This window comes from Brachionichthys hirsutus, unplaced genomic scaffold (genome assembly GCF_040956055.1).
Source record: "Brachionichthys hirsutus isolate HB-005 unplaced genomic scaffold, CSIRO-AGI_Bhir_v1 contig_354, whole genome shotgun sequence".
In the NCBI taxonomy this organism is placed as follows: Eukaryota; Metazoa; Chordata; class Actinopteri; order Lophiiformes; family Brachionichthyidae; genus Brachionichthys; species Brachionichthys hirsutus.
In genome coordinates this window covers 1,426-25,702 of record NW_027180665.1, presented here as the reverse complement: position 1 = coordinate 25,702, position 24,277 = coordinate 1,426, and the positions used below count along the sequence as shown (strand labels likewise).

Sequence of the window (24,277 nt, the reverse complement as noted above, 5' to 3'; positions counted from 1 at the left end):
ATCCAAACGTTTTGTTTTTTCTTTATCACAAAACAAGTCCCCCCCCCCCCCCCCCCACACACACACACACACACACAGACACACATCTTGAAGTAGTGTGTGGATGTGTGGAAGCTGTGAGGTACCATTATCACCTTCTCTGCAGGTTTCACAGGGCAAGGATGGAGGATGATGGGCCTGTGTGTGTGTGTGTGTGTGTGTGTGCGCGCGTGTTAACACACCAGCTACATTCCTTCTTCTCTGTCTTTCTTTCTGCTTTATGAGACACGTTAAATAGGAAAATACAAACCATAGTTACAGGCGGCACAGTGGCGTAATGGTTAGCGCTGTCACCTCGCATCAAGTCGGTACCTGGTTCGGACCCTATCTGTTTCATGTCACCTCTAAAATTGCAAAGGTCAAACTTCTAATTCAAAAACAAACACGCGTCTGTCACACATTCATGTCGTAACACTCATCACAGCTGCCTGTGGATCATTCAGGACTGACGGAGCCAAACAAAACCGCTCGCTCGCCCTTTTCATCCATTTCTCTGCACAATGATAATTACTTATTACCAATTGATCAGAAACACGAGTTTGAAGGCTCTCATTGGATGCAGAGTGATTTATACTCGGTCGACAGAATGTGTGAGTGTGTGTCTCGCCTCCAGATAGACCAGTTCCGTAGTGAGGAATGACAAGCCCTGGATGTTATCAGTTTCCATATTGATTTTTCTGCTCAAATGCTTAATTGAACTTGGGTTATACATAATTGAAGTTAGTTCTCCCAAACAGTCGCTCTGTTTCCCCGTCTCTTTTAACACGTCACACAATAAAAGCCCGTAACTTTCACTGCTCCGATTTCTTTCCGAGAGACGTGTGTTAATGAAGAGGCCTGGTGCTATGTTCATGTTCATGTGTCTGTGGTGTGAGCATGAATGTAGAAGAACATGTGATGATGAAGGCCACGATGAGTTCTCTGTTCAAGAAGCTCTGAGTTAATACGCGAAAGTCCAAACACTTCATCCCTTACTAAACTTCAGTGTGTGAGTCACGTCCTTTGAGATACTAGAGGTCCTGTCCGTATATTTGCTGTACTATGGAGAAGGCTTTCATTAAATAAAGATACATTTAAATGCTCAGAAAAGCCGACGGTGTGATATTTGACATACTGGAAAGGGGATCGTCACTTCAAACGGTCGTTTCTGCTGTCTGGTTGTTTGCCAGATTATCTGTAGAGGTTTGTTCACATGATCCGATCATGTTTCACTTCCTGTCGGGCCATGGCACATGACATCATCTCAGACGTTCTTTACATTTCTGGCTCTTTCTGTAAAAGATGTGAGGAACTCTAAAATTGAAACAGGAGACTTTCTTCTTTCAATTCAATTCATGTTTGTCAAAGTTTTATTATCTCGATCCCGGTTTTTGCATGTGTTTGCGATAAACCATGACAAGAAATAAATCTCGCACATTTGCTTCATTCTGCCTTGGTACTGACCTCCTCCTGGTCTAATTCAACAGAGTGAGAAAAGCTAGCCGCAATGATTACCCGTCCTGGCAGCTGCTGTTGCCATGGTTCTCACTGATTTAGAATTTTTTTTTAAACAAAGATGCTGAAAAATGAGGATACAAAAAAATAAAAAAAGGTCATCTCCATCACATTTTTTGCTGTATTTTATTCAAAAACAACAACAACATAATTACCCTTATTATCATGTGTGGAGATTTGCAGCCAGACCTGCGATCATAATATTACTCGGTTAAATAGAGATTTTCTGCAGCAGTGCTTCTGTTGCCTTTTTATCTGAAGCACTTTTGCTTGTAATTCACCTGTACAAACTCGCACGGGTCCGAGGTCCGGCATCTTTCTCAATGTCACTTTGGCACCAGGTGCTGATTCACCAGCAGCGTGATTAAATGGACGTCCGGCCGTCTCTGCTTCAGCCACATAACGCTATCGGTGGCTTTAGCGCTCAAAGGTTCCGCCTTCACAAATGTGTTTCAAAAATCTGCCGTTTACACTTCACTGTTACGCTCGGCCATCATGACAAAACCCCGAATAAACGATCACCAGTGGCGTCAGGCCGACGTGAGGAATGGCGATCTTCTTTTTCCTTTAGGGTGGAAGGTTCATTCTGGATCACATTAATTGCTCCGGTGTTAATTTGCTGCCTGCCCTACACTGCGTCTCCATTGATTGTGTTCTGCTGCAGCTTCTTGTTCATTTAACCTGGAAATTGATGGGAGCAGTTGTCTTGTCCTCCATTCCTCCTTTTTTCCCCTCCTTTTTTCCTTCTCCCTTAAACACTTCTGTTTGTCAGTGTACTACCTCCTAAATCATCCTGTTTGCAAGCTGTCTCCTCGGGCGAGAGAGTGTGTGTGTGTGTGTGTTCCGTCTCTGCACACACAGCTCCGAGTACCCATTTCACATGCTAACGTTAGCGGCTGCCAGGGAGTTGATTAATCCTGACTGTTATGTAGATCAATATAAAATGTTAGAAATTGGAAAATAATTAGGCGTTCCCTGCAGCTTCACACGGCTTCTGATTCGTCTGGATGTGTCCTACAGCTTCAGGAATGAGACATCTCCCAGGTATGCTCTGATTGGTGTTGAGGACATGCCAGCCTCTGTCATTTTAATCCCCACGCAGCCATTTCTAATGGAGAGACATCAGTGACTACATCCAAACGCCACAGTATTCCTCACTGCTGTTCCCAAATCCGTGTTCTGGTGCAAACTGGGTTCTGCTCTAAGCCCATTCACTCTGCTGAGTCTTGCTGACAGCTTGACATTTTGTATAATACGACCACTACGGGCAACCAAAGAACAAAATTCTATAATTCCACACATAGGTTAGGTTTATAATCAGGCTCACCAAAGAGAAAATGTTAAAATAAATGAGTGAGAGCAAATTATGATGTACTTCAGTGATGTCATCTGAATATTTATTTCAAAATCCGTGATAACATTAAACCTAGACATAGATGTGCGACTGCTGTTGCAAATCTACTATGAATAATGCTACACAACTTCCCTGGTGAAAGCACAAACTGTGTAACAATCCTCTCCGATAAGCCCGTCATCTCAACACAGAAAATTATATTTGAAGAAAACAAGAAAGTATATTTGATTCACGTTGCATTAAATGCAATGAATCACACACAGGTAAAACTTGAAAGATATGTCTGACTTCATCAAATATACATTTTAAACACAAATGGAATGAGTTAATCAAGTTGGAGCCCAGAAACAGGTGGTGGTGGCTGATGATTATGGAAAAACTACAATTGATGAATCTGCTCTGGGATTTGTGATCGAATTGATCTTACTGACCTTATTAGTTAAGGTTGAATTTCGTGGCCGATACTACGTATAAGACAGAAAATCCAACAAGAACAAAAATATTTTGTCAACAAAAAAACCTTGGTTCTTGGTTTTCTGCTCTATTTCCTCATAGATAATCCTTAGTATTTCACCCTCTACAAAAGGAAGTGGTACTGTAAATCAATCTGAGAGGTTCAACCTCTGTCAGTCAAAAACTAATTACCAATATGTGCTTGAACCCAGTCAATCACTTTTTAATTCAGCAAATTATTTCACAGCATTATGAGAAGGGGGTATAAAAAGAAAATTAATCAACCATCAGCAATGGCAGAGAGAGCCTGGAAACGGCTGTAAATTTGTCAAGCCACTTTATTAAATCTTAATATGGTTTAAGATCCAGCAGCTTTACTCCAACCTCTTCACCCGACCCCAGCCCATTTGCCCTATAGACATAGACGACGCCCACTTTGGCCGTCGACCCAAAAGGAGCTCCGAGTTCTTTATGATCACATTTTTCACTTTTCGCATAAATGTGCCGGCGTTGTTGGAGCTGCCACAGCAGCTACTTGCTTACACCTATGCGGCAGGGATTTATTGCTTTGACTTCATAACTTCATGACTTCAATACCGGACACAGACAGGGCAATAACTGCCCTCTGTGGGGTAGTTAAACTGAACACATTTACAGAATGTAAATGGCACTTTCTCACAAAAAAAGTATTCAAACTTAGTGACGTGTTTCAGAATTACTGCATGTTTTCAGCCCATCTTTGTTGTAAATTACTTTAGTTTAAGGTTTATCTTCCTCTGTGTATTTATTCCTTTCCCTCTTCCGTTACATTCTAGATTTGCAGTCTCCTTTGCCCGTATTCCGTTTTTTTTCCTTTTAATAATTTCCCTGAATTGCTAGACTTCTGATTTTGTTTGCTGCTATCTGCACTGTATGCTTCCCCGTGCATCTGCACGTGGATCCAAAAATGTACTTAAATATGACGGCATCACCACAAAAAGTGGGTGAGCAATGCCAAATTACATTTCATGGAGAATTATCATTGATTGAAGTGGAGCAATGACAAGAACCAGCGGGGTGAAAAGCCAAAATGCATGTATTTATTTCATCCAGACGTCTGTTACCTCCACCAAACAGCGTCACTGAGTTTTAGCTTCGAGCTAACAGAAGCACAGCTGTCTACATGCTAAAGTATTTAAAGATCGTGTTGAATAAAACATCAAAAATAACATGATCCCGCCCTTTGGGGCTGTAATGTTAAAAGCAGTTTGCCTTTGAGTTATGTATAAATGTATTTTTCGGTGCGTTGGCGCCACAGACTTTGCCGGCAGACTCCGTTCACTAGGGGGAAGAGCCTTGCTCTTCCGACAGCGGCACCACCACCACACACACACACACGATGGTGGTGGGTGACCTGCTTCCTTGCTGCCTCCGGCTTCAGCAGTGACGGGGTTGAGCTGGGCCAGACGGAGAGAGGAGCGCTCTCTGTAAACACAGCGGAAAACCGAAATAAATATCTGCGCATCGACTCCTGAGCCAGTTCTCCCATTGTTATTTTATTTAAAACCCATGCATAGGTTTCAAGACAAACATCTGTATCAAACGCTGTGGCAGTGAAATGTCAAAATTGGCACCTTTTTTGGAGGTCCTCCCTTCATTTAAGGCTTGCTCAATGGCACTTAAGGGGAGGCACGGATTAAGGATTAATGTCAGACATTTAGATTTAGGTTAGTTTAAGAAAACAACACAATCAGTGAAAGTCCGAAACTCAGCGGCTGCTCTGGACTGAAACAAGGAGACATGCAAATCCTGCTGGTGCCAACACTCAGCTGTCACTCTCAATATCCCAGACATGCACACACACACAGTATGCACTCTTGTACACACACTGAGAAACCCTCTCATATTTCTGACACACAATGCTCTGCCTAATTAGGGTTGTAATGTGAACAAAGGCAGCCCTCCTATCAGCCACAGCAGACCTCTGAGCACTCAAGTTCAGAAAGGAAACCTCTTAGTGAAGTCATGTGGTGCACGCACACACACACACACACACACACACGCGCGGTCCAACAGACTTGAAGTTTACACCACTACCGACAAAGGTTTCATCCCTTTCATTCAGATACTTGAGACACGTCCAGCATTTCTCTGAAATCTAACTCCAAATATATTTGATCACTTTCTCTTTGCCATTTAGGTGATTTAAAAACGGCACAAAAACACTTTTGAGGAAGAACATATCTTTTTTTTAGACAGCTGAAGGTAGTGATCCTTGAAGCGTCTCACTCCTCTGTCTCCTAATCCATATGAACAACTCCAACTCACTGCGTAGGAGATAATGCACCGATATGCAACTGAGGAGGAGGAGGAGGAGGAGGAGTAGCCCTGCTGTGTGTAATAATGTGCTGGATCGTAGCCCACGGATCAATCTGGCTGGGTCATAAAATCATCATTCTGATTAATAGCTGATGGGATGGTGGCGAGTAAAATAATACACACCGAACGAGGGAAATTGTTTTGGGTAAATCAGCCGTCCTCCTCGTCCATCCTGAGCTCGAGCTTTTAGTTCTACTGCGTAAATGTCCTGATGTTACTGCACGCATGAAATATATTCAAGAGCTCACCTGGGGAAGCGTTCATGCAGGGAACGATTCTCTCTGACCGGGAAGATCAAAGGCAAGGATGGGCGGCACTCATTGGAAATGAAGCTGGACTCCGGTTGGGCATAAGAGAGACAATTCTCTTTCATACCGTCTATAGATGATAAAGCAATTGGTGTAAATATAATGACGCTGATGCCCCCGACTCTCGCAATGCTAGAAAATCACATGGCCTGATGTTCCCGAATGGAAAAGTGAAAAAAAGGATAGTGGGATCGGCTTGGTTAAATATACTCACACACGTGTATAGAAAGCACACGTACACACTCACTCTCTCTCTCTCTCACACACACACACACACACAACTCTGGCCTTCTGTCAATAATGAAGCAGATAATAAGCTGCTTCACGCTCTGCTGTAGCAAAACCAAAATCAAAACGCTGTTGATTTAAGAATCAAAATGCGTACACTCATAGGTTTTTCATCTTCCATGCTCTGTGGTAATGATGAGGTAGTGCTTTAGTGTGTGTGTGTGTGCGCGCGTGTGTGTGCAAGCTGTATATCAAAATCCTGAGGAGCAGGCAGTGGGCTTGCGAGGCTGCGTTGAGAATCCATTCTCCGTGCCTCATGCCTCATTTCAGCTCTCTGTATTTCTGAGAAAGGATCTCTGACTCCGACGTCGTCACCAGAAGAGCTTCTGTGGGTGGGGGTGGGGAGTGGGGGGGGGGGGGGATTTATGAACTTGTGAAAGAAAGAACAAGAAAAGACAAAGAGCCATGTAAACATTGCAATTTTGGAAGGACACCAAAAGCACTATCTGTGCTGGTAACTTTGTGTTGTCGGGTTCAAAGGCTGCCAAAGCAGCTCCAGATTGTTGTTGGCTGAACTCTGATATTCCACAATCAAAGAGAGCAACTCTTCTCTTGTAAGACCAGCAAAATCCTGATTCCACATGAAAATATATTTTTCTTGTATTGATTTTTTTTTCAGCAGTGAATATATATATATATATTTATTTATTTATATAAGCGAGAATTTAAGCTCGGAGCTAAAGATTCTACTGCAGACAAACTCAAATCCTTGAATGCCAAATCCACTGTGTGAAAACAACTAGCAAAGGCCAATCCTGAAAACCCTTTCAAATGTTTGGTTTGCTCCATGTTTCCTTATTTTCGAGAGATTTGAAATGATGGCCCAGTAAAGCAAAGGTGAGCTTCCAGAGCTGGATGTTATTTTACCAGACCTGCCAGCGGTTGTGAATTTGTCAGACATTTTTTAAAAACATGTTCTTGGTGACAGTCTGAACGACACAGATCCGATTTTTTTTTTCAAATGCGACCCAGGCCACTTGGGTATGTTCTCCTAAATCCGGTACGTATCAGATCTTTTGCAAGGTGACTTCATTCTGGGTCGTATTCATCCGACCTGCACGTCAATGATACACGACTCCGCACCACACGCGTTTCTTTGTGGTACCGCCATCACAGAACGCCATGGCTAAAAACCTGGCTCTCTTCCTTTTTTAATCTTCTTCTTAAAAACATTAAGTTGCAAATGTGCTGCCTCCCGTTGGACAGCAGATTTAAAATCGCCACCGTTACCGTCCTTATTTACTTCCACATACACTGAGCGTCCCACACACTGCGTGAGGACGCATGCAGGACACTTTTGGGTCGTACGCAGTTCACACAGGAGATCACATACACGCCACATTGAGCATTAAGTCCTGGAGTGTGAACGCAGCCTCAGATGTTCTTCTGATTAACTCCATTTAAACAAACACCTGCTTTATCTTACTTCTTCCCGGCCTTATACAAGACATCCATATAAATAGACCTGTTACTGGATCTAACCGAGTGTGTGAGAATAAAAAGTGGCAGAGACTCGACAAACAATCGGCAGCCACGCCATCATTGCACCATTTACTCTAACGAGACCGTCATTTTCTAAATCAACATCCGGCTGCATTTAAGAACACATCAAGCCATCATCCGCCAACTACTGGCCTGTTGGAGCCACCCTCGATTACACCCCATTACAAAGACACGCGCAGGAACGCGAGGCTGCGGCCCAGTCTGGATCCTTTGATGAGCAGGATGTGATCTCTTCTGTGTTTGATGGTGCAATTAAACACGCTAACAAAGTGAACAGATGTCGGCGAACGTGTCTGAACTACCTCTACAAAAAGGTGCAAATTAGGATTTGTCAGAGGTTGTCTCGTAACCATGACACCATCTGTTGAACACAGTCTCTCTCTCTCTCTCTCTCTCTCTCTCGCTCTCTCTCTCTCAGATATTGTTGTACATCCAGTAGTAAAGTCCGACAGTAGGAACATCCATGATTTTAATTAGAAACCGAGAAGACAAGCTTCCATCCATTTTCCTCCGCGTCACAGGAGTTGCTGGAGCCTATGCTAGCTTGCTACGGGCGAGACACGGGGTACACCCTGGATATGTCACCGGCACCACACAGAGACAGACAACCACTCACACACACACACACACACACACACACACACACTAAGGACAATTTTAGAGTAATCAATTCACCAAATTGCATGTTTTTGGAGGTGGAAGGAAACTGGGAGAACATAGAAACTCCACACAGATAGGATTTGAACCCACCCTTCTTGCTGCTGTGAGGTTACTGCTCTGACCTCTACGCCAACTTGCCGCACCCGTTTGTGTGTTGAAGACCTCCGGGGTTTAGTCCACCCTTGTCAAGCGGAGTGCGAAGTAGGCTTTCATACAACACGGACGAGGATTTGGTACATTTATCCCAATTCGATTTATCCCCTTGCAGCTTTCAAGCCGCGCCTTCATCACAGTCATCATCAACACGGGGAGATGATTTTGATGAGGGGCTCCGGATAAATCCGCTCTCCTGTCATCATATCCATCTCCATAAAAATTAAACAGCGTCTATCTGTTAATGAAGACCGTTTGATATGGATGGAAACTGCGGGAAAAAAATTAGCGAGGGGCTGGGATAATTTAACAATCATCGCCGAAGGTCAAAAGCAAGCCTGGTGCTGATTGAAAAGCAGCTTGACTTTCTAATCAAAATGATGCAGGACATCCCCGTATTTCATCTAAGACTCCAAAAATACACCGATTCATCCAGGGAAACAAAATAAGATTATGATGAACCCCTGAACTGACATTTCTTTCATTGCATGTAAGTGACGGAGGTCACCGATTATTTGACCTTGAAAGGAAAGCTCAGCACTGTTGATCCAAATTACAAAATTACGATGGAGAACTTCCAGTGTTCAAGGAAAAAAATATAGAAGGGGATAAAAAAATCATCCTGGAAGGGCAGTGAAGTCCTGGTTTCAAAAGGTTATATCCTAATTTTTCCTTTCTGCAGGTTCGTGCCATTACCCAGTTCCAGTATATTGTGAACACACACTCAAATCCTGCTGCATTAATCCAGGTGTGTGTGTGTGTGTGAGAGAGAGAGTGTTATGCCGCCACTTGTCTCGCCCGTCTCCAGCAAAGGATTAAACAAGAGGAAGGATAGCTTTCAAGTAGGTATTAGGCTAAAGCCGGGTCTCCGGAGGTCATTATTCAGTCGGCATCAGGACCCCTAAAACCCAACAGAGCGCAGGCAGAAGGTGTCGGCGCCATCCGTAATAAAAGCAGCACGGCTCAGCTGTGTGGATATAATGAATACGGCATCACTATGCAAGAGTCGGGAAGAACAGCAATATCTTTGAGAAACTTTCTCAGGGTGACAGACACTGGCGGGCCGTCTCCCCGGGTATAAATAATGCCTCGCACATTTGTCGCTCTCGTCTGACATTTGCTCGCCGACACGTTCCTGGGAGGACACCCAGACACAATTTATATTGACATTCGCGCATTAAGTCTCCGGCATACCTCAAACGCATCACCTCGCATAAACACATTGCAAAGACTCGCAGTCAAGCATGCGAACATGCACATCTTGTCGCGCGTCATGTCAGACAATAAATCCAATGTCTTTAAGCCCCCCCCCCCCCCCAAAAAAACCCCAGATACGAATGGATTCCACTCGTGCCACACAGCAGGGCGCTACGCTAGCAGTGGATTAGGAGGACAATCTGATTGAACGTGACCGTGGCTGTAACTGCACTCGTCCATCACCTCAGGTTCGACTGTGTTGTCGAGCCAAAATAGACAATTAGCCTCTCCTGAGTGGTGAAACTGGCACCTCCTCCATAGATGAATGGTTTTTTTTTAGAGAAATGTTATTATCTTTCAAAGCTTTAGCTCCGGTTCATTTGCTATCCCCGCATGCTGAATTGTTCATATTGCATATTTCGTGTTGTGGGACAAGTTCATTTCCTGTTTTATTTTGAAAGTTGATCATTTCCCCGCGTTTTTCTTAACACCTCCTGTCGTCGCTTTTCTTCGGGTTCTGCCTTTTAGTTCTTTGCTCAGTTCTTGTTCACACCTGTCCTCCACAAAAACCTTAAATTAAAAATATCCTGCTGAATAAATATGCTTTAGACTTTTACATCTTACGTCTGTGATTTTATTTATTTTTATGTTTGTTTATAGACAATTGTCTCATTGACAAGAAAACGAATGAATGGATGGAGATTCCTGCAGTTTGATATTATTCCCTTTGATTGATTGTTTTTAAAGTTAGTTCAAGGTAAAAATATCATTTGTGTTTGTTTAATAACAATGAAATAATGACGACTCACTTATTTATTTATTTTATTTTGCTTCTTGTTTTTCCCCACCGGGTGCAATTTTGATTTAGCCAAAACAGAACTTTACGAATGATTCAAATTAGACAAGATATTTGCGTCGCGTTTCTGCGAGGAAAAATGTGTTGAATGCCTAAAAAGATGAAGGTATATTTTATCAAATAAAAGTCTAAGGTTTCCCCTGGAAAATAAAACACACAACGCCTGGAGCAGACAAAGTCTGTTTTGGGGTGGATGCCGCCTCTACTAAAACATATTGATCGGAAATTAGATGTGATCGGAGGAGAATAGGATGGCTCGTATGTGTGTGTGTGCGTGTGTCATTTGTGTCATTGGCCGGGGGGGGGTTGTTTACCTTTGAGGCGATTGCCGGCCTCTCACACAAGCCCACCCCAGACAGTGATGCATGGTAAATAATAGAAGAGCTTTTGACTGAGGACAGACGCACACAGAGATCAGCATCCAAGGTTAAAGATGGGTGTGGGTGTAACAGGAGAGATCCTCACGGACAAGCCATTAATACACGAGAAGGCTCCGCCGGACCAGAGAGGGAACAGAGCGGCGTGCAGCCGGCGTGGACTCCGACATCTGCATCTTAAATGTGTGAGAGCTTTGGATGACTCTGACAGCTCAGTCAATACGATTCACGCGGCATCGCCCCCGTCCTTACTTACTCGCATTACAGATTCTCACCGTTCGTATAAACCCACGACCACATCGGTGAATATCAGGTGTGATGATTACAATAATAATTATGTGGTTTTCGAGAGATGCTCGGCGCTTTGGTGACTCATCATTTTCACCCAGCCGGAATCCTGCAGGTGTGACGACATCCGTGTGTAGAGAGGGAACCAGGATGACATTAGCGACTAGGCCTGACCTCTTATGTCAACATGTCTGTCCAATAATCCGGACACAGCTTAAATGACCCGTCAATCAATCGATGAGTCAAACATCTGACGACAACTGCTGACTTTATTCCAGCAGGATGAGGTTGGATGATTGAATTCCTCTTCAGTTTTGGTTTAATCGGGGGGGGGGGCGTCTGTGAATGTTCCAGTCTTTGGAGGAGGTAACATTAGAGGTGAACCAGGTTCGAGACGATGTGTGTAGCTGTGAGATCAGGTTGTGTGTGTGTGGATGTTAACAGCGCTGATCAATATGGTGGATGTCACCAATCTCCCCGGGCGGTGACCGAACGTGGATCCAATCCCCAGGAGCAATTACTGCACTCCAACCCTCTCGCCCTCTGAGTCTCCTCGTTTGCTGTTATTGTTCAGCGAAGAAATGGACAGTTTGACCAACATCAAAGACGGACTTGAAAAGGAATAAATCTACGCAGCGGATAGCAGTGGCATTTATATGGAAATCAGGTTTCCTCTTTTTTGCTTGAGGCCTGATATGAATCCGTCACTGAATTAGTTTCTAATTTTTTTTTAATGTAAATCTCTGTTTTGTTTGCAGATGAAATATAATGTAGTTTTACTTCAGACTTCAAACCGAGTGTAGTTTTTAGGGACCTGTAACTTGAGTTTTAGTCAATAGGTATGTGTCAATCTTCCAACAAAAAATACTGAGTCTTTTGTCCACAAAGAGCCCGTGTTCAGGCTCCCCCCTGTTGGACAGCTCCATTAAAGGTTGAACACCAGTTTTGGTTCTGCTTCCTGGTTGGACCGAGCTTCATCCGTGATTTCTAAGCGGGGCATAATTGTAATACTTCCTGCGCAAGTGAGATTTAATGTGTAATTATATATTGACATGCAGCACATTTACTCCTTTTAGTCCAGACAGGCAGTGAAAGCAACACAAAGACAAAGGCAAATGGTGTGTGACGTCCGAATGATGGCCTTGAACAAATCGCCCTTGATCGCTGAACAAAACTGATTGCTTTACTTAGCTGATAAGTTGATTGCATGGAAAATGTGTCAAAGTCAAAGTAGCTTTACTGTCAATTCCTTCACGTGTCAAGACATACGAAGAATTGAGAGGACGTTTCCCGCTCTCGCACGGTGAGACAGATAAGGTGCACATTTCTAATACTAAAAATAAACATTAAAATACATGGCATTGATATACTATGCAAGTCAGTCTTGAATGGCGTGAACACAAATCAAGATTGGTTGGTGCTTAATCGGAGAAAAAATGTAAATGCAAACAAATAACAAACTCCAAAATGTGTAAGTAACAGAATGTATTTAGCAGAGATTTCCTTTGGTTCTCTCCTATTTCCTTCCTTGGAGAAAGCTGAGACCTGCGGGTTGTGGCCACCAATATTAGTTAAGTATTTATTTACAGGTGCCTGCAAAGCTGTCCTGTGAATAATTCATCTTGCATGCTTGGAGGAGTCTGTTGACAAGGCAGCCTGATGCAGGAGAAAGGAAATCGATGCAGCTATGATGGGCAGCAGACGCCAGCATATCTGCTTCTGACCCGAATCGAGATATAGGTGTGTGTGTGTGAGAGCGTATGCATGTGTGTGTGTGTGTGTGTATTTACAGTAGTTAGAACACAGCCCTATGTAAAGTGATCAGGTCCCGATCTGCTGATCTGACTGAAACAGTGCCTGTCGAAGGCAGGCGTGCCTCAGGGAGATGCCATCTTTTTGCATTCTTTTTGTTATACACTGCAGACGGGTAACTCAAGTACGCCGCAACAACTGACCCCCCACCCCCCCCCCCCCCTCCCCCACCTGCTGCCATTAGAAGCAGAAACATTTAATGTTTAATTGATTTGATTTTGGTTAAGCATGAATGTTGCAGAGGCCTCCTGTTGTTGTTGTTGTTATTAGAAATGGAGACTGCCCTCTGAAGGAATGATGCGTGTCCATTTTAGTGGCACATTATTGATTCACTCAGTCAGGTGACCTTGGAAAATCACGAGGAGGTGGTCGGGGTGGATGGATGGGTCAAGAACACATCAGGAAACGGAGTTTAGATTAGGTTTTTTTTGCCTTAAATGCAACTAAGATCATACCAGAATGATCGGCGGTCTCTAATCTCAAACCTGTTGTCATTTTTTATTATTATTATTTATTTATTATTTCACCCCAAACTTTACGTCTTAGATGCTTTTTGAAAACCTGATGTCTCTCTCTTCCCCCATCCTCACAGGACAACCAATTTGTTTCACTACACTTTGTTTCCCATTTGACTATGTCCCGTCATTAACATCGCTCTCTCTCTCTCTCTCTCTCTCTCGCTCTCTCTCTCTCTCGCCCTCTCTCTCTCTCGCCCTCTCTCTTCCTCTCCTAACTTTAATCAGCGTCGCTACAATGAAGACAAACTGTGGAGGGATAATTGAGCGCTAACATGAGTCAGAGCAAGACGAATGAAGACAAACGACAAGTCTCTTTCCGAGGACGTCTTTGCTCTTCACAGACAATTTCAACAATCCTGTGAATGAGACGCCTTTGAGCTTCCTGTTCGCTTTGCGAAAATGAAAGCAGCGTCTTTATCAAAAGGAGCACCCTCGTCTTTTGAACACGATTTTATTGTGTGGCCACTAGACCTTTTACCGCCAATTGAAGATGATGTTTTTAACATTACAAGTTTATATATATTTTATATATATATTACTATCAGAAAAACATAAAATATTACCAAAAATGATTCGTAGAATGGTTTAAACTTTATCTGCACCAACATTAATTTAATTATCCTTGTAAACTAAAAGGTTTTTAACATCATGTAAATTCAGTTGTTTTACTGATAGATTTGTGACCAGTATAATCTCTGTAAATGAACAAACTGTATATTTATTTCAAGACATGTAATGTTCTTCTAAGTTGCAGGCAGAAGCTGTATATATATATAAAAAAGAAATCAGGTGAAACGTTTTAGTATCTAGAAACTTAGATGCAAGGAAGTGGAAACAGAAGAAAAATTCCTGAAAGAATTTAAAAAAAAGAAATAAAAATGGACATTTTCAATTATTCTCTGAAGTACGCAGTCAGGAGTACACAGAGGTACTAAATGAGAGAATAGAGACAATCCATCAAAGAGACTGTGCAGTTAAAGCTGAAGGAAAAAACGGATAACCACAGAGGGAACCACCTCACAGAGACTTGACACCTTCCTGCCAGCCGATCTTAATATGCTAAATCTGTCACAACTCTCACACACACAGCGGAATGGAAACTCACCTGTGACATATAAGCAGACGCCACACAAGATAATGCCCTCGACTTCTGCTCCACCGTTAATGCCGGAATCATATTTCTCCAAATTTCAGCTGATATAAATCCACAGAGTTTTGTATTCTGTCTACTTCTTCCATTCTAAACTACAATCTACAAAGGATCACACATCAATCAAGCTGCGTAGAGACATCTATTTTTATATTTACCGTCGGCGCTGCCCACACGCAGTCCTCAATGTAGGACTTTCTTCTTTAAAAGCACTTGGAAAAAAAAAGAATCTTACTTCTACCAGCTTTCATTCATGTACTTTTTTACGGTTTAATTTCAGCTTCAGAGGATGGGGAGGTATTTCTCCTGCGCTTTTTCAAAGTGTTTGAAGATAATATATTCTTTATTTCTTTGTCACACAGACCTTTATGGGAGTTCAACAACTAGGACTTGCCTGCTCAGGAGATAAGATGAAACTTTGTCATATCTTTTTAGGTTTTTCGTGTTTCCTTTACTCAAACACTTTCCTCCAAACAAATCATCTTATTATTATGTATTTATTTATTTTCTGGAGAGAATGTTATGGGATAGCTTCTATTCCAAGGCAGCATTTTATGTAATTGCACCATTTAAAATCCCAGGTCACCCCATCTTAATCTGTATTTACAAGCATACTTTGCTTCCTTTTGGTGCCTTGAATGTTTGCTCCTTGATGAAACTATCCATTCCCTCTTCAGTCCCTCTTCCCTGATGCTTCCCTCTCTGCCCCCAGAGTTTAATTACATGGCATTAAACAGAGTGTGTGTGTTTGTGTGTGTGTGTGTGTGTGTGTGTGTGAGAGTGCGTGGCCTTTAAGGTCATGCATATTTGGGGTGTAGTGCATCATTTTGTTATTTGTATTCATCTTGTTCCATTGCTAATTATTCTGCACACTTCCCATTCTGCTCAGAATTTTTATCTAGTGTTTTAGTGTTTTTATGTTTCCATTCCCTTTGATTTAGTATTTTGTACATGAAATGAAACTGAATATTTGTTTAGTTTGTTAAGTTTTTTTTAATTAGTTTTTAGTTTTAGCCACAGTGTTGATAGATAATGATATTACATTTTTACATTTGAATTTTAGTGGCCAAACATTTTCTCACATGATGCAAAATTTATTTCACAACGTTCCAATTGGCAAACTTGAAAACCAAAAGTACACAAGAGTTAATGGGATGGGAATAATGGGAATGCGTTGAGCATTTCACTTCCCAATAATTGAATAAATACATAAATCCAGCAGTAAAACGGTATTGCACCCCTTCTGCTGACATGTTTCTACGTGTGTGATCAGACCCTTTGCATCCATCTAAAGGCACCCACTAAAAAGATGAGCCTAATACATTTATTTTGCATTTAAACGCTGATTTATATTGTCTTGAGTCCACTGTCGTGGCAGTTATGTGATTTTGAGGATGTTGACAAAGAGTATTTCCATAATCTCCCTCCACTGAGTCAGATGATATTCAGAACAAACGGAAATACTTCCGATCCATCACGTCTGGTTCCAATTTCCTCTATCTGAACGGCATTGTCCTCTAGCAATGCATGGACAACATTGGTTTCTGTGGCCTGTGGAGGGGAAACATGCTGAAGGGGACAGTGGCATCAATCAACACCTAATCTAAGAAGTGACTCAGCCAATGGCAGAGGGAAATAAACAAGACAGCCAAGATAATACTGGAATGCTGGAACAACAGCAGGGTGGTGCAATGAATCTGTTCAGCTCATTTTTCACCAGATACACAACAAATCAGATATTTGTGGGGGCGGCCGGTGCAAAACGCTGTTACCGACCATGCATTTGTGACCCGAGAGAGATGCACTGGTGACAGAAATAGTGAGCCGGACAGGTCGGAAGGACAAGGAAAATGGAAAATGATGCAAAAGTAACCTGAGGGGATGCGCAACCTTCAGCAACTCTATTTTAAAAAGACATCAGCTGCTGTTAAGTCATTACTGTGGAACTGAGATGGTGCCTGTCACTCAAATGCTTTACATGTACTGGCAAATACACTTATATGTGATGCAAACACTTCTTTCTAGAAATAAAGATGCACAACTATTAAATATTCTGAAGGAAAAGTGCTACAAGCAGAGTGTTTTGCACAACTATTCTACCACTGTACCCAAACAGCCTCCATTCAGCACAACATCTAGGCAAAGTGAGCTTAAAACTCATCTAATAAAAGTTGCCTTTGCCATCAAACAGTAATCAAAAACCTCTTCCACCAGTGCCGTCAAATGATTTAAGACTGGGAAAGGGAACAGATGTATCCTTGGCAGGCTCTCCTCTCTGTTATTTGCAAGTTTGGGTGGGAGCTCTGAATGTGCAGTGGCAGCAGTCACTTTCAATGATCCCACTGGGTGAAGTCTTAAAGGTTTTGGACCTCAGTAATTTCAATCATTTATGCAACAGCGATTGAGAAATTGACATTCCGTACCTCCATCTACATTATAATGAGGCTTCTTACAAGACATAATGATCACCTGACAACTTATTGCAATGCATTGACGATCCAGTGTTTAATTTGTTTTATTATTTTCTGACATAAACATTTGAATTAATTGCAACTTTTTTTTATTATTAATATTCAGGCAGTTCTTCTTTTGCGACTTAAAGCGCTTTCTAAATTTGCAGGAACTCTAATGATCATCTTTCCTAAGCAGATCATGGCGTGCGGAGCGACAAGCTGCCTCCTGATGCCAATTCAACAATACATTTGCTTTTCGGGCCCACGGCCCACCATAAGTTTCCAAGCCTCCCCACCCCCACCCCGAGGGAAAACGTTTGTGCATCCTTGTTTTAGAGAGATAAGAGGCTTAGTGAAAATTCAGCAGTGATACTTAAACGACTCTCCTCTGCTCTTTTATTCATCGCTCACTTGTCTGTCGGCTTCCATCGGTTAGAAGCCTAAATGCCAACAGAGAGGAAATAACTACCAGGATGAAACTGTCTTGAAACCGCTGCATGGTTTTACTGCACACAGGAAGCAGGACTGATATTCCCAGAAAGATTGGAATGTAAATGCGGTTGCCCGTAGCGATGAACTCTGCAGCTTCTCACAGCAATTTGATTCAGCGTCTTTCCTTGCATTGCCTTTGTGGTCTCCAACTTATCTCTTTGGTTCACTTTAATCACTTTTAGTCAGCCTTCGTTTACTGCAGCTGGTTCTGCAGACGAGGTCCGACTAACCCACTGTCGCCTGCCTGCCCGCCACAAAGGGGCAATCAGACAGTAGGTTGCAGCTAGCCGCTGAACATAAGGGAGACAGATATTTCCCCCAGGAGTTAGTGGAGGCCACGAAGAACGGGAGGGACGGGATAAAATGGTATTAATAACACTGGGAATGAGACGGGAATCCCTTTAATGGATGGGATAATGGATGTCAGAGTGTGGAGACCACAGAGGCTGTATTTTGCACCTTTGTTGTCATTTATTGCAAGCCTATTATTGACCTTTCATCTCAACACTCACCCCATCATATTAACTGTACACGAGCGTAGTATCTGGTATCATCTGGACGTGTACTCCTGAGGAATGCACACAACCCAACATTCCACATGATCCCAGAACATGTTTGAAATGTTCAAATACAGCCTGATTCGCCAATTAAATTCCAGCAAACGACTGTTTTCTTTTTAATGCATGTGATCAAAAACAACATCCGAAATATTTCCCAATATTTTCTTGCTGAAAAAAAATGCGTTGCTTGACTGAATCAGGCCAAATTATCCCGCCAGTGAGTTTTAAGTTCCGAACAATAAACCTCAAACCATGAGGGCCGATCAAAAAACAAAAGATTTAGTCCATTGCCAGGAACACACCAACGCACATCCACGCACACCCACGCACATACACGCACACGCACACCCTCACACATACACGCACACCCACACACACCCACGCACACCCACGCACACCCACGCACACCCACGCACACCCACACACACACATCCACGCCAGCCATCCGGTTCTGGTCCAACGCAGCAGAAACTGCTGGAGTTGCTATGAGATTTTAAATTCCTAATTTTCACAAAGACAAAAATCAATATGTTGACCATTAGATCCACATTCACCGTTTGTGTAGTTGAATCAATCAGGATTGCTTTTTATGCCTTTATTTTTATTTTATTTGACTTCATTAAATTGCCATAAAGTCTTCACTACCACTCCATATGATGCCAACTGTTTTTATTTTATTTTCATTTTTTATTAACATATTTATTTAATTAATTATTAATTTATATCCGTTAAATTTGTTTTGGTTTTACTATTTTCTATTCTGTTAAATTCTTATTTTCGATATGTTATTTTTGATATGTATTGTACGGTGTCCTTGAGTGCCAAGAAAAGCGCCTTTAAATAACATTTATTATTATTATTATTATTATTACTAATAAAGTTTTCTTCAATTGAAGACTAATATTGTTTACTGATGTTTCCTTTGCGTTGTGATTCCGCCCATCCATCCGTCTCCTTCCGGGCTGAGTCCGGAGGTGAGGAAGGCAGCAAACTGCATAAATAAGGGCATTAAATATAAAATATTAATCTTTTGCACACACCTCTTAGTGTGTTCATTATTATATTATTAGCTTAAATGTGGTGAGAACTCCATCCGAAAATGACATTAAAGGCATTTTATCCATCTGTGAGGGAGACGCATTAACCTTAAACTGATATTTAAATGTCACGACAGTGTGTGAGTGTTTGGGTGCACGTGTGTGCGCGTGCGACAAGAATATAGAAAACGTAACTCAATAGAGGCCTACCCTTTCCAGCTGCATATTGTATTAGATTATGCAGCCACAGATGACTGATTGCTGGGGCCGATGTTTTCATCAATTAGCCCAATTACCAAACAGCTCCAGCAGCCCCCCCCCTCCCCCCATCCTCGGGTCATGTATGAGTTTAGATTTGAGCACACCTATGTTCACACTCTTCACATGTTTGTGTCTACATGAGTCATCATTTTAGAGAAGTCACGTTGTTTCCAAACTTGCAGCTGTTGCATTGAAGATTGTCCCTCGTGAAGCGTTCATGATTTTCATTAATATTTCTTATTTTATTAAATACTTCATGCAGAATTTATTTTTTAAATACTTATTTTGAATTAATTATTTGATGTGGAAAATATCCAAAAGGATTTTCTAGAGCTCGTCAAGATGTCTCCAGATATCAAGTAAATATTTGCAGTTGAGGAAGAAGCGACTGTTGATGTTCTTCTTACAAATAGATTTTCTGCTGATCTTCTAATTAATTGGCTGATAGTTTGCTGCTGGATGTATTGAGATGCGTCTTCTCTCGTCGTACCCTCTGAGTCGCTTTTGTCGAGGCCAGTTTCAGTTCTGTACCATCTTTTCATTATAATGAGCACCAGATGTGTTGTTACCGTACTTTTACTGTGATCCTTACATCATTTGCAATGATTGTTACTTGCACAGTGTTGGTGAAACGCCAGCAGAGCAATTGGCAGCGTGGAGGTCTGTGTGAGTGTGAGTGTGCGAGGAACCATAGTTCTGTTCGGGGTGATCTGGATTCCTCTGATGAGCGGAAACAGCTGGACGTCCAAATGGCTGCTGGAAGTCCTGGGATCGGACCGGGTTAAATGTCGGTTAAAGTGGGCAGCAGATCTATTTGTTTATCCCACTCTATCCAAAGTGAGCATAGAAAACAGTCACTGCAATTCAGCAGCAAGGTGAGTTTAATTCTTTATTGTTGTCATTAGATTGTTATAGGCAGACAAAAGAGACGAGACAAATTCCTTTTAGACTGAGGCGGAGGCCTGATTTGTAAGGACATGTCCAACCCATCAGGGTGCACCATGTTCTGCAGAAGTTCTACGACAAAGACATGGAGAATGTTAGTAGGAACACTTTGATGTTACAGGGGGTTGAGGTAACCGTGAAGAGACTACCTCCAACCGGAGTCATGGCACCGCTCATCAGAAATCTCCTTAAAGAATGTGATTCAAGATTCCGTCATTACGCGACACGGTTTTAAGACCAGCCGGGTTTGAAATCCCTTTTCTTTTCTTTTTTTATTCCAGCAACGGTGGAATATCAGATCTTGCCAAAATCTCTAAACTTTGCAGGGTCCTAAATTGCCTCTCCTCAAAACAGGAATCTATCGAGCAGATCCTAACTGGGGTTTAGAAACACACCCATGCTGAGATCTCAGGATAGGCGCCTGGAGCAGGAGTCAGCGCAGGGTGACACAGCAGCCATTAATCAGGAGAGCTCCACAGCACATATAAGAGCTGCTACTTGTGCTCCGTTCCAGTCGGTGATGCTGGAGTCTATTTTCTCTGCAGCATCCTCCTGGCTTGCATTAGCTGCAAATGCACAAGAGCCTACCAATCAAGTCATTATTGAGCAATACCAATTTATCTGTGTGTGTGATGTGCAGGACAAATTAATGCGTTGCCAAATATAGTTTGGAGAGGATATCTTTTTGGTAATCAATGTAAATTGATTGTTAAATAGGCCAGACTCAAGTATGCATTCATTTTAGCTGCAAAGACATTGTACTATAGCTAATATCAAATTACCAAACTGTATTAGAGTCAGAGATATTAAAAGTTCTGGAAACAGAGTGGCGCCTTCTGGAAACTACATTGGATAAATAGCTGAAGGAGAACGAGGTGGACCTTTTGTCTTGGACAGTCAAATGTAATCTCGCTGATGCAGCAGAGACATTCCACCGGCAGTTTGATAATGAAGGGATAAAACAAAAATATCTAATGGACCAGTATCAATTTTATCAACCCAAAAGAAAAAGCCCAACTCAGCCCCTGCATACCCAAAGGTTCTGAGAGTGGCATATCCCTACATTGGAAGATCTTTGACAACCATTCAGACCAATGGACCAGCCACTGGGAGCACACTGGGGCTCGGTGTGTTGCTCCTGCGGGGCCCAGTGATCGAACCTTCGACCCTCTGAGCCACACCGGCCGCCTGTTGCGATGAATATCCAGGGTAATGCTCATCAATATGTATATATTGATTTTGAAGATAATAACCAGGCTCCAGTTGGACCCGAAGCTGCAGTTGTTGTTGATGTTGTTTTATTATTTATCTGCACAAGTCGATTAGCGAGTAGATGCAGTGAAAATCAAGACAAATGGAAAAGGCGCCGTTTGTTGGTGGTACAGGCGGAGCATTATGACGCTAAATTACAGCATTTATTTTTCATTACCGAAGACAGCTGTGCCAAACTGGAATAAATGCAATTAAAAGGACACTCCCCCACCCCAAATGTGGAGCCTTTTTAAACTAGCCAGACCCCCTGACACCGGATGGCTATTCGTGCCCGTGTTTGTCTCGGATTGTGAGTCTGTGTGAGTCTGTGTGCGTCTGTGTGCGTCTGTGTGCGTCTGTGTGCGTCTCTGCTTCTGAAATGTGAGCTCAGCAGGATTCTCTGCATCTCGTGGCCGGCGCCCAAGGGCTTGACAAATAGGCTCTGGCCCGGCGGTGCGGCTTATTAGCAACATTTGTATGAATCCTCACCTATGCGCGTGTTTGCGTGTGTGTGTGTGTGTGTCACTTAACATTCGAATGTGATGTATGAGCTCACCTTTTGCTAGACTTGCAGTCAGCATTTGTCACATGCAGACACCGACCTCAGTTCGGCTCGCGGCTAACGTTCCCTTAATACCTGCGACTGCTGCGCAGCCATAAAGCGAGTCTGTCTAGATCGCCGCTTCCTGATGGACGGAAGTCGCAGAGCTCCAAATTAAAACCAAACAGTTTGCCTCCTCAGATTCTTACCATATTAACAGCACTGCATGCTGCCATGGACCCGTACTCTGTCCGGTTCTGTTAATTGCGTGCTCCTCTCATGCCGCTCAGATGCGGCTGGAGACGACCGAGCAACGAGACACACCTGGAGACCATCTCTGCTCATCAGCAGCCACACATAAAACCTGGACTCAACATCCCGCTTCCTGCCAGGTGACGATCGCCCTAGCGGCCGTGCTGGCTCGTTTCCTTCCCTCCTGTGTTTTTTAGTTCCGCATCTCGTGAAGCTCGTCCGTCCTGTAGCTTTAGTTATTTGAACATTGGTTAAATTAATTTGCTTTAATTAAGTTGTACTCAAAAGCCTCTCCCTTTGTCTACGCCTCTGCGGGGTCCACACTCTAGTTCCGACATTACACACGCGTGCGTAAAAAAAAAAAACGATGACTCAACTATCAAATCGGTGATTAATCAATTTCTAGCAAGAGATATTACCCAAAGCCTGACGTGACACAAGCCCTAACCCGATGTGAAATGCTAACCAATGTCCAGTCAGAATCTTCTGGATGTATTCCTGAATCTAAACTCACCATGCAGACGGAACTCTTCCTGCAAAGCGACGTTCTTAAATCAGAGCGCGATGACAATACTACACGAATAATGCTGACAGAGTATTTACAGTATATCATAACACTCTTCCTCGTGACAAGATGATGCATTACTACAATATTTAAAGGAAGTTTTTAAGATGCATACTTTAAAGAAGAGTACATATCAGGTATGAAATTGATAGGACAGCGGGACGAAGCCAACATCTGCTGCTCCAGCCTAAAGGACGGAACCATGAACGCATCAATACACAGCGCTGATATTTCAGAGTCGTGGTCAGAGCCGCAGATTCTTGAACTTGCACAAACCTCAGTTAGATAAATGATCAATAAGTCAGAGTAACACGGTCAACTAATCCATCCCTCTGCCCCCGCGGAGGACAGGATGCTGAGATGCTCTTAGGTCAACTTGTTAAGGCGCCGGCTTCGCCCTCACATCACCTCCTGCATGCAGGGAATGGTGTGAGGAGCATTTGAAAGTTTGCAGCTGGAGCAGAGAGGAGCTTCGCAAAGCTCTGCAGGAGGAATTAAGCACACGTTAGGAAGTTTTTATTAGAAGGAAAAACCCATAACAAAATGGAAATCAAGTCCTGATCGATCAATCAATCCCACCAGGAACAGTTGCTCGTTTGAACATCGTCTTTTTCATGCATTCGTCCTGCGGCTGCTTGTCGGACTGAAACCAGACGTCCCGCTGGATCCTGGTTCTGCTGTTCTTCTCCGCATTCACTGGTGTCTCTCGCCGGGACCTGGGGGACTTCTGATCCATAATCCCCAGCTACATGTTTCTGCCTCTGACTCGATGCCGTCCCAGCTGGCTAGCATCTTACTTACTATGTATCGGGGGGGGGGGGGGGGGGGGGGGGGGACAGCACAGCCTGCCCCGGGGGGGGGGGGGGGGGCGGCTGTCTGCCCTGGTACACCCTGCCTCGGCGGATCCGGTGCTAGATTGATGAGAACAGATCTTATTATATATTAGATTATCCAGTTCTGCACTTCTCTTGCTATTTTATGTTCTTTATTTTTGAGGATGTTTTATGGGAGAATGATAAATAAAAGACAAGTACAAACACCAGGCGATGATTAAAACAACTGAAGTTGTCCAGTAATTAAGCGTTTTTATATTGTTTATTGTTGAAACGCTG

The 24,277-nt window shown here is 42.9% G+C and overlaps 1 protein-coding gene across 1 annotated transcript in view; it reads right to left on the bottom strand.

The window, feature by feature from the left end:
* LOC137916359 (exostosin-1-like) overlaps positions 1-23,901 on the bottom strand; it is a 47,395-nt gene extending 23,494 nt beyond the window's left edge. Inside the window, exon 1 of the mRNA XM_068759404.1 lies at positions 23,745-23,901. Coding sequence (XP_068615505.1) covers positions 23,745-23,901 — 157 coding nt within the window. The remainder of the gene's footprint in view (positions 1-23,744) is intronic.
* Between the last annotated feature and the right edge of the window lie 376 nt (positions 23,902-24,277).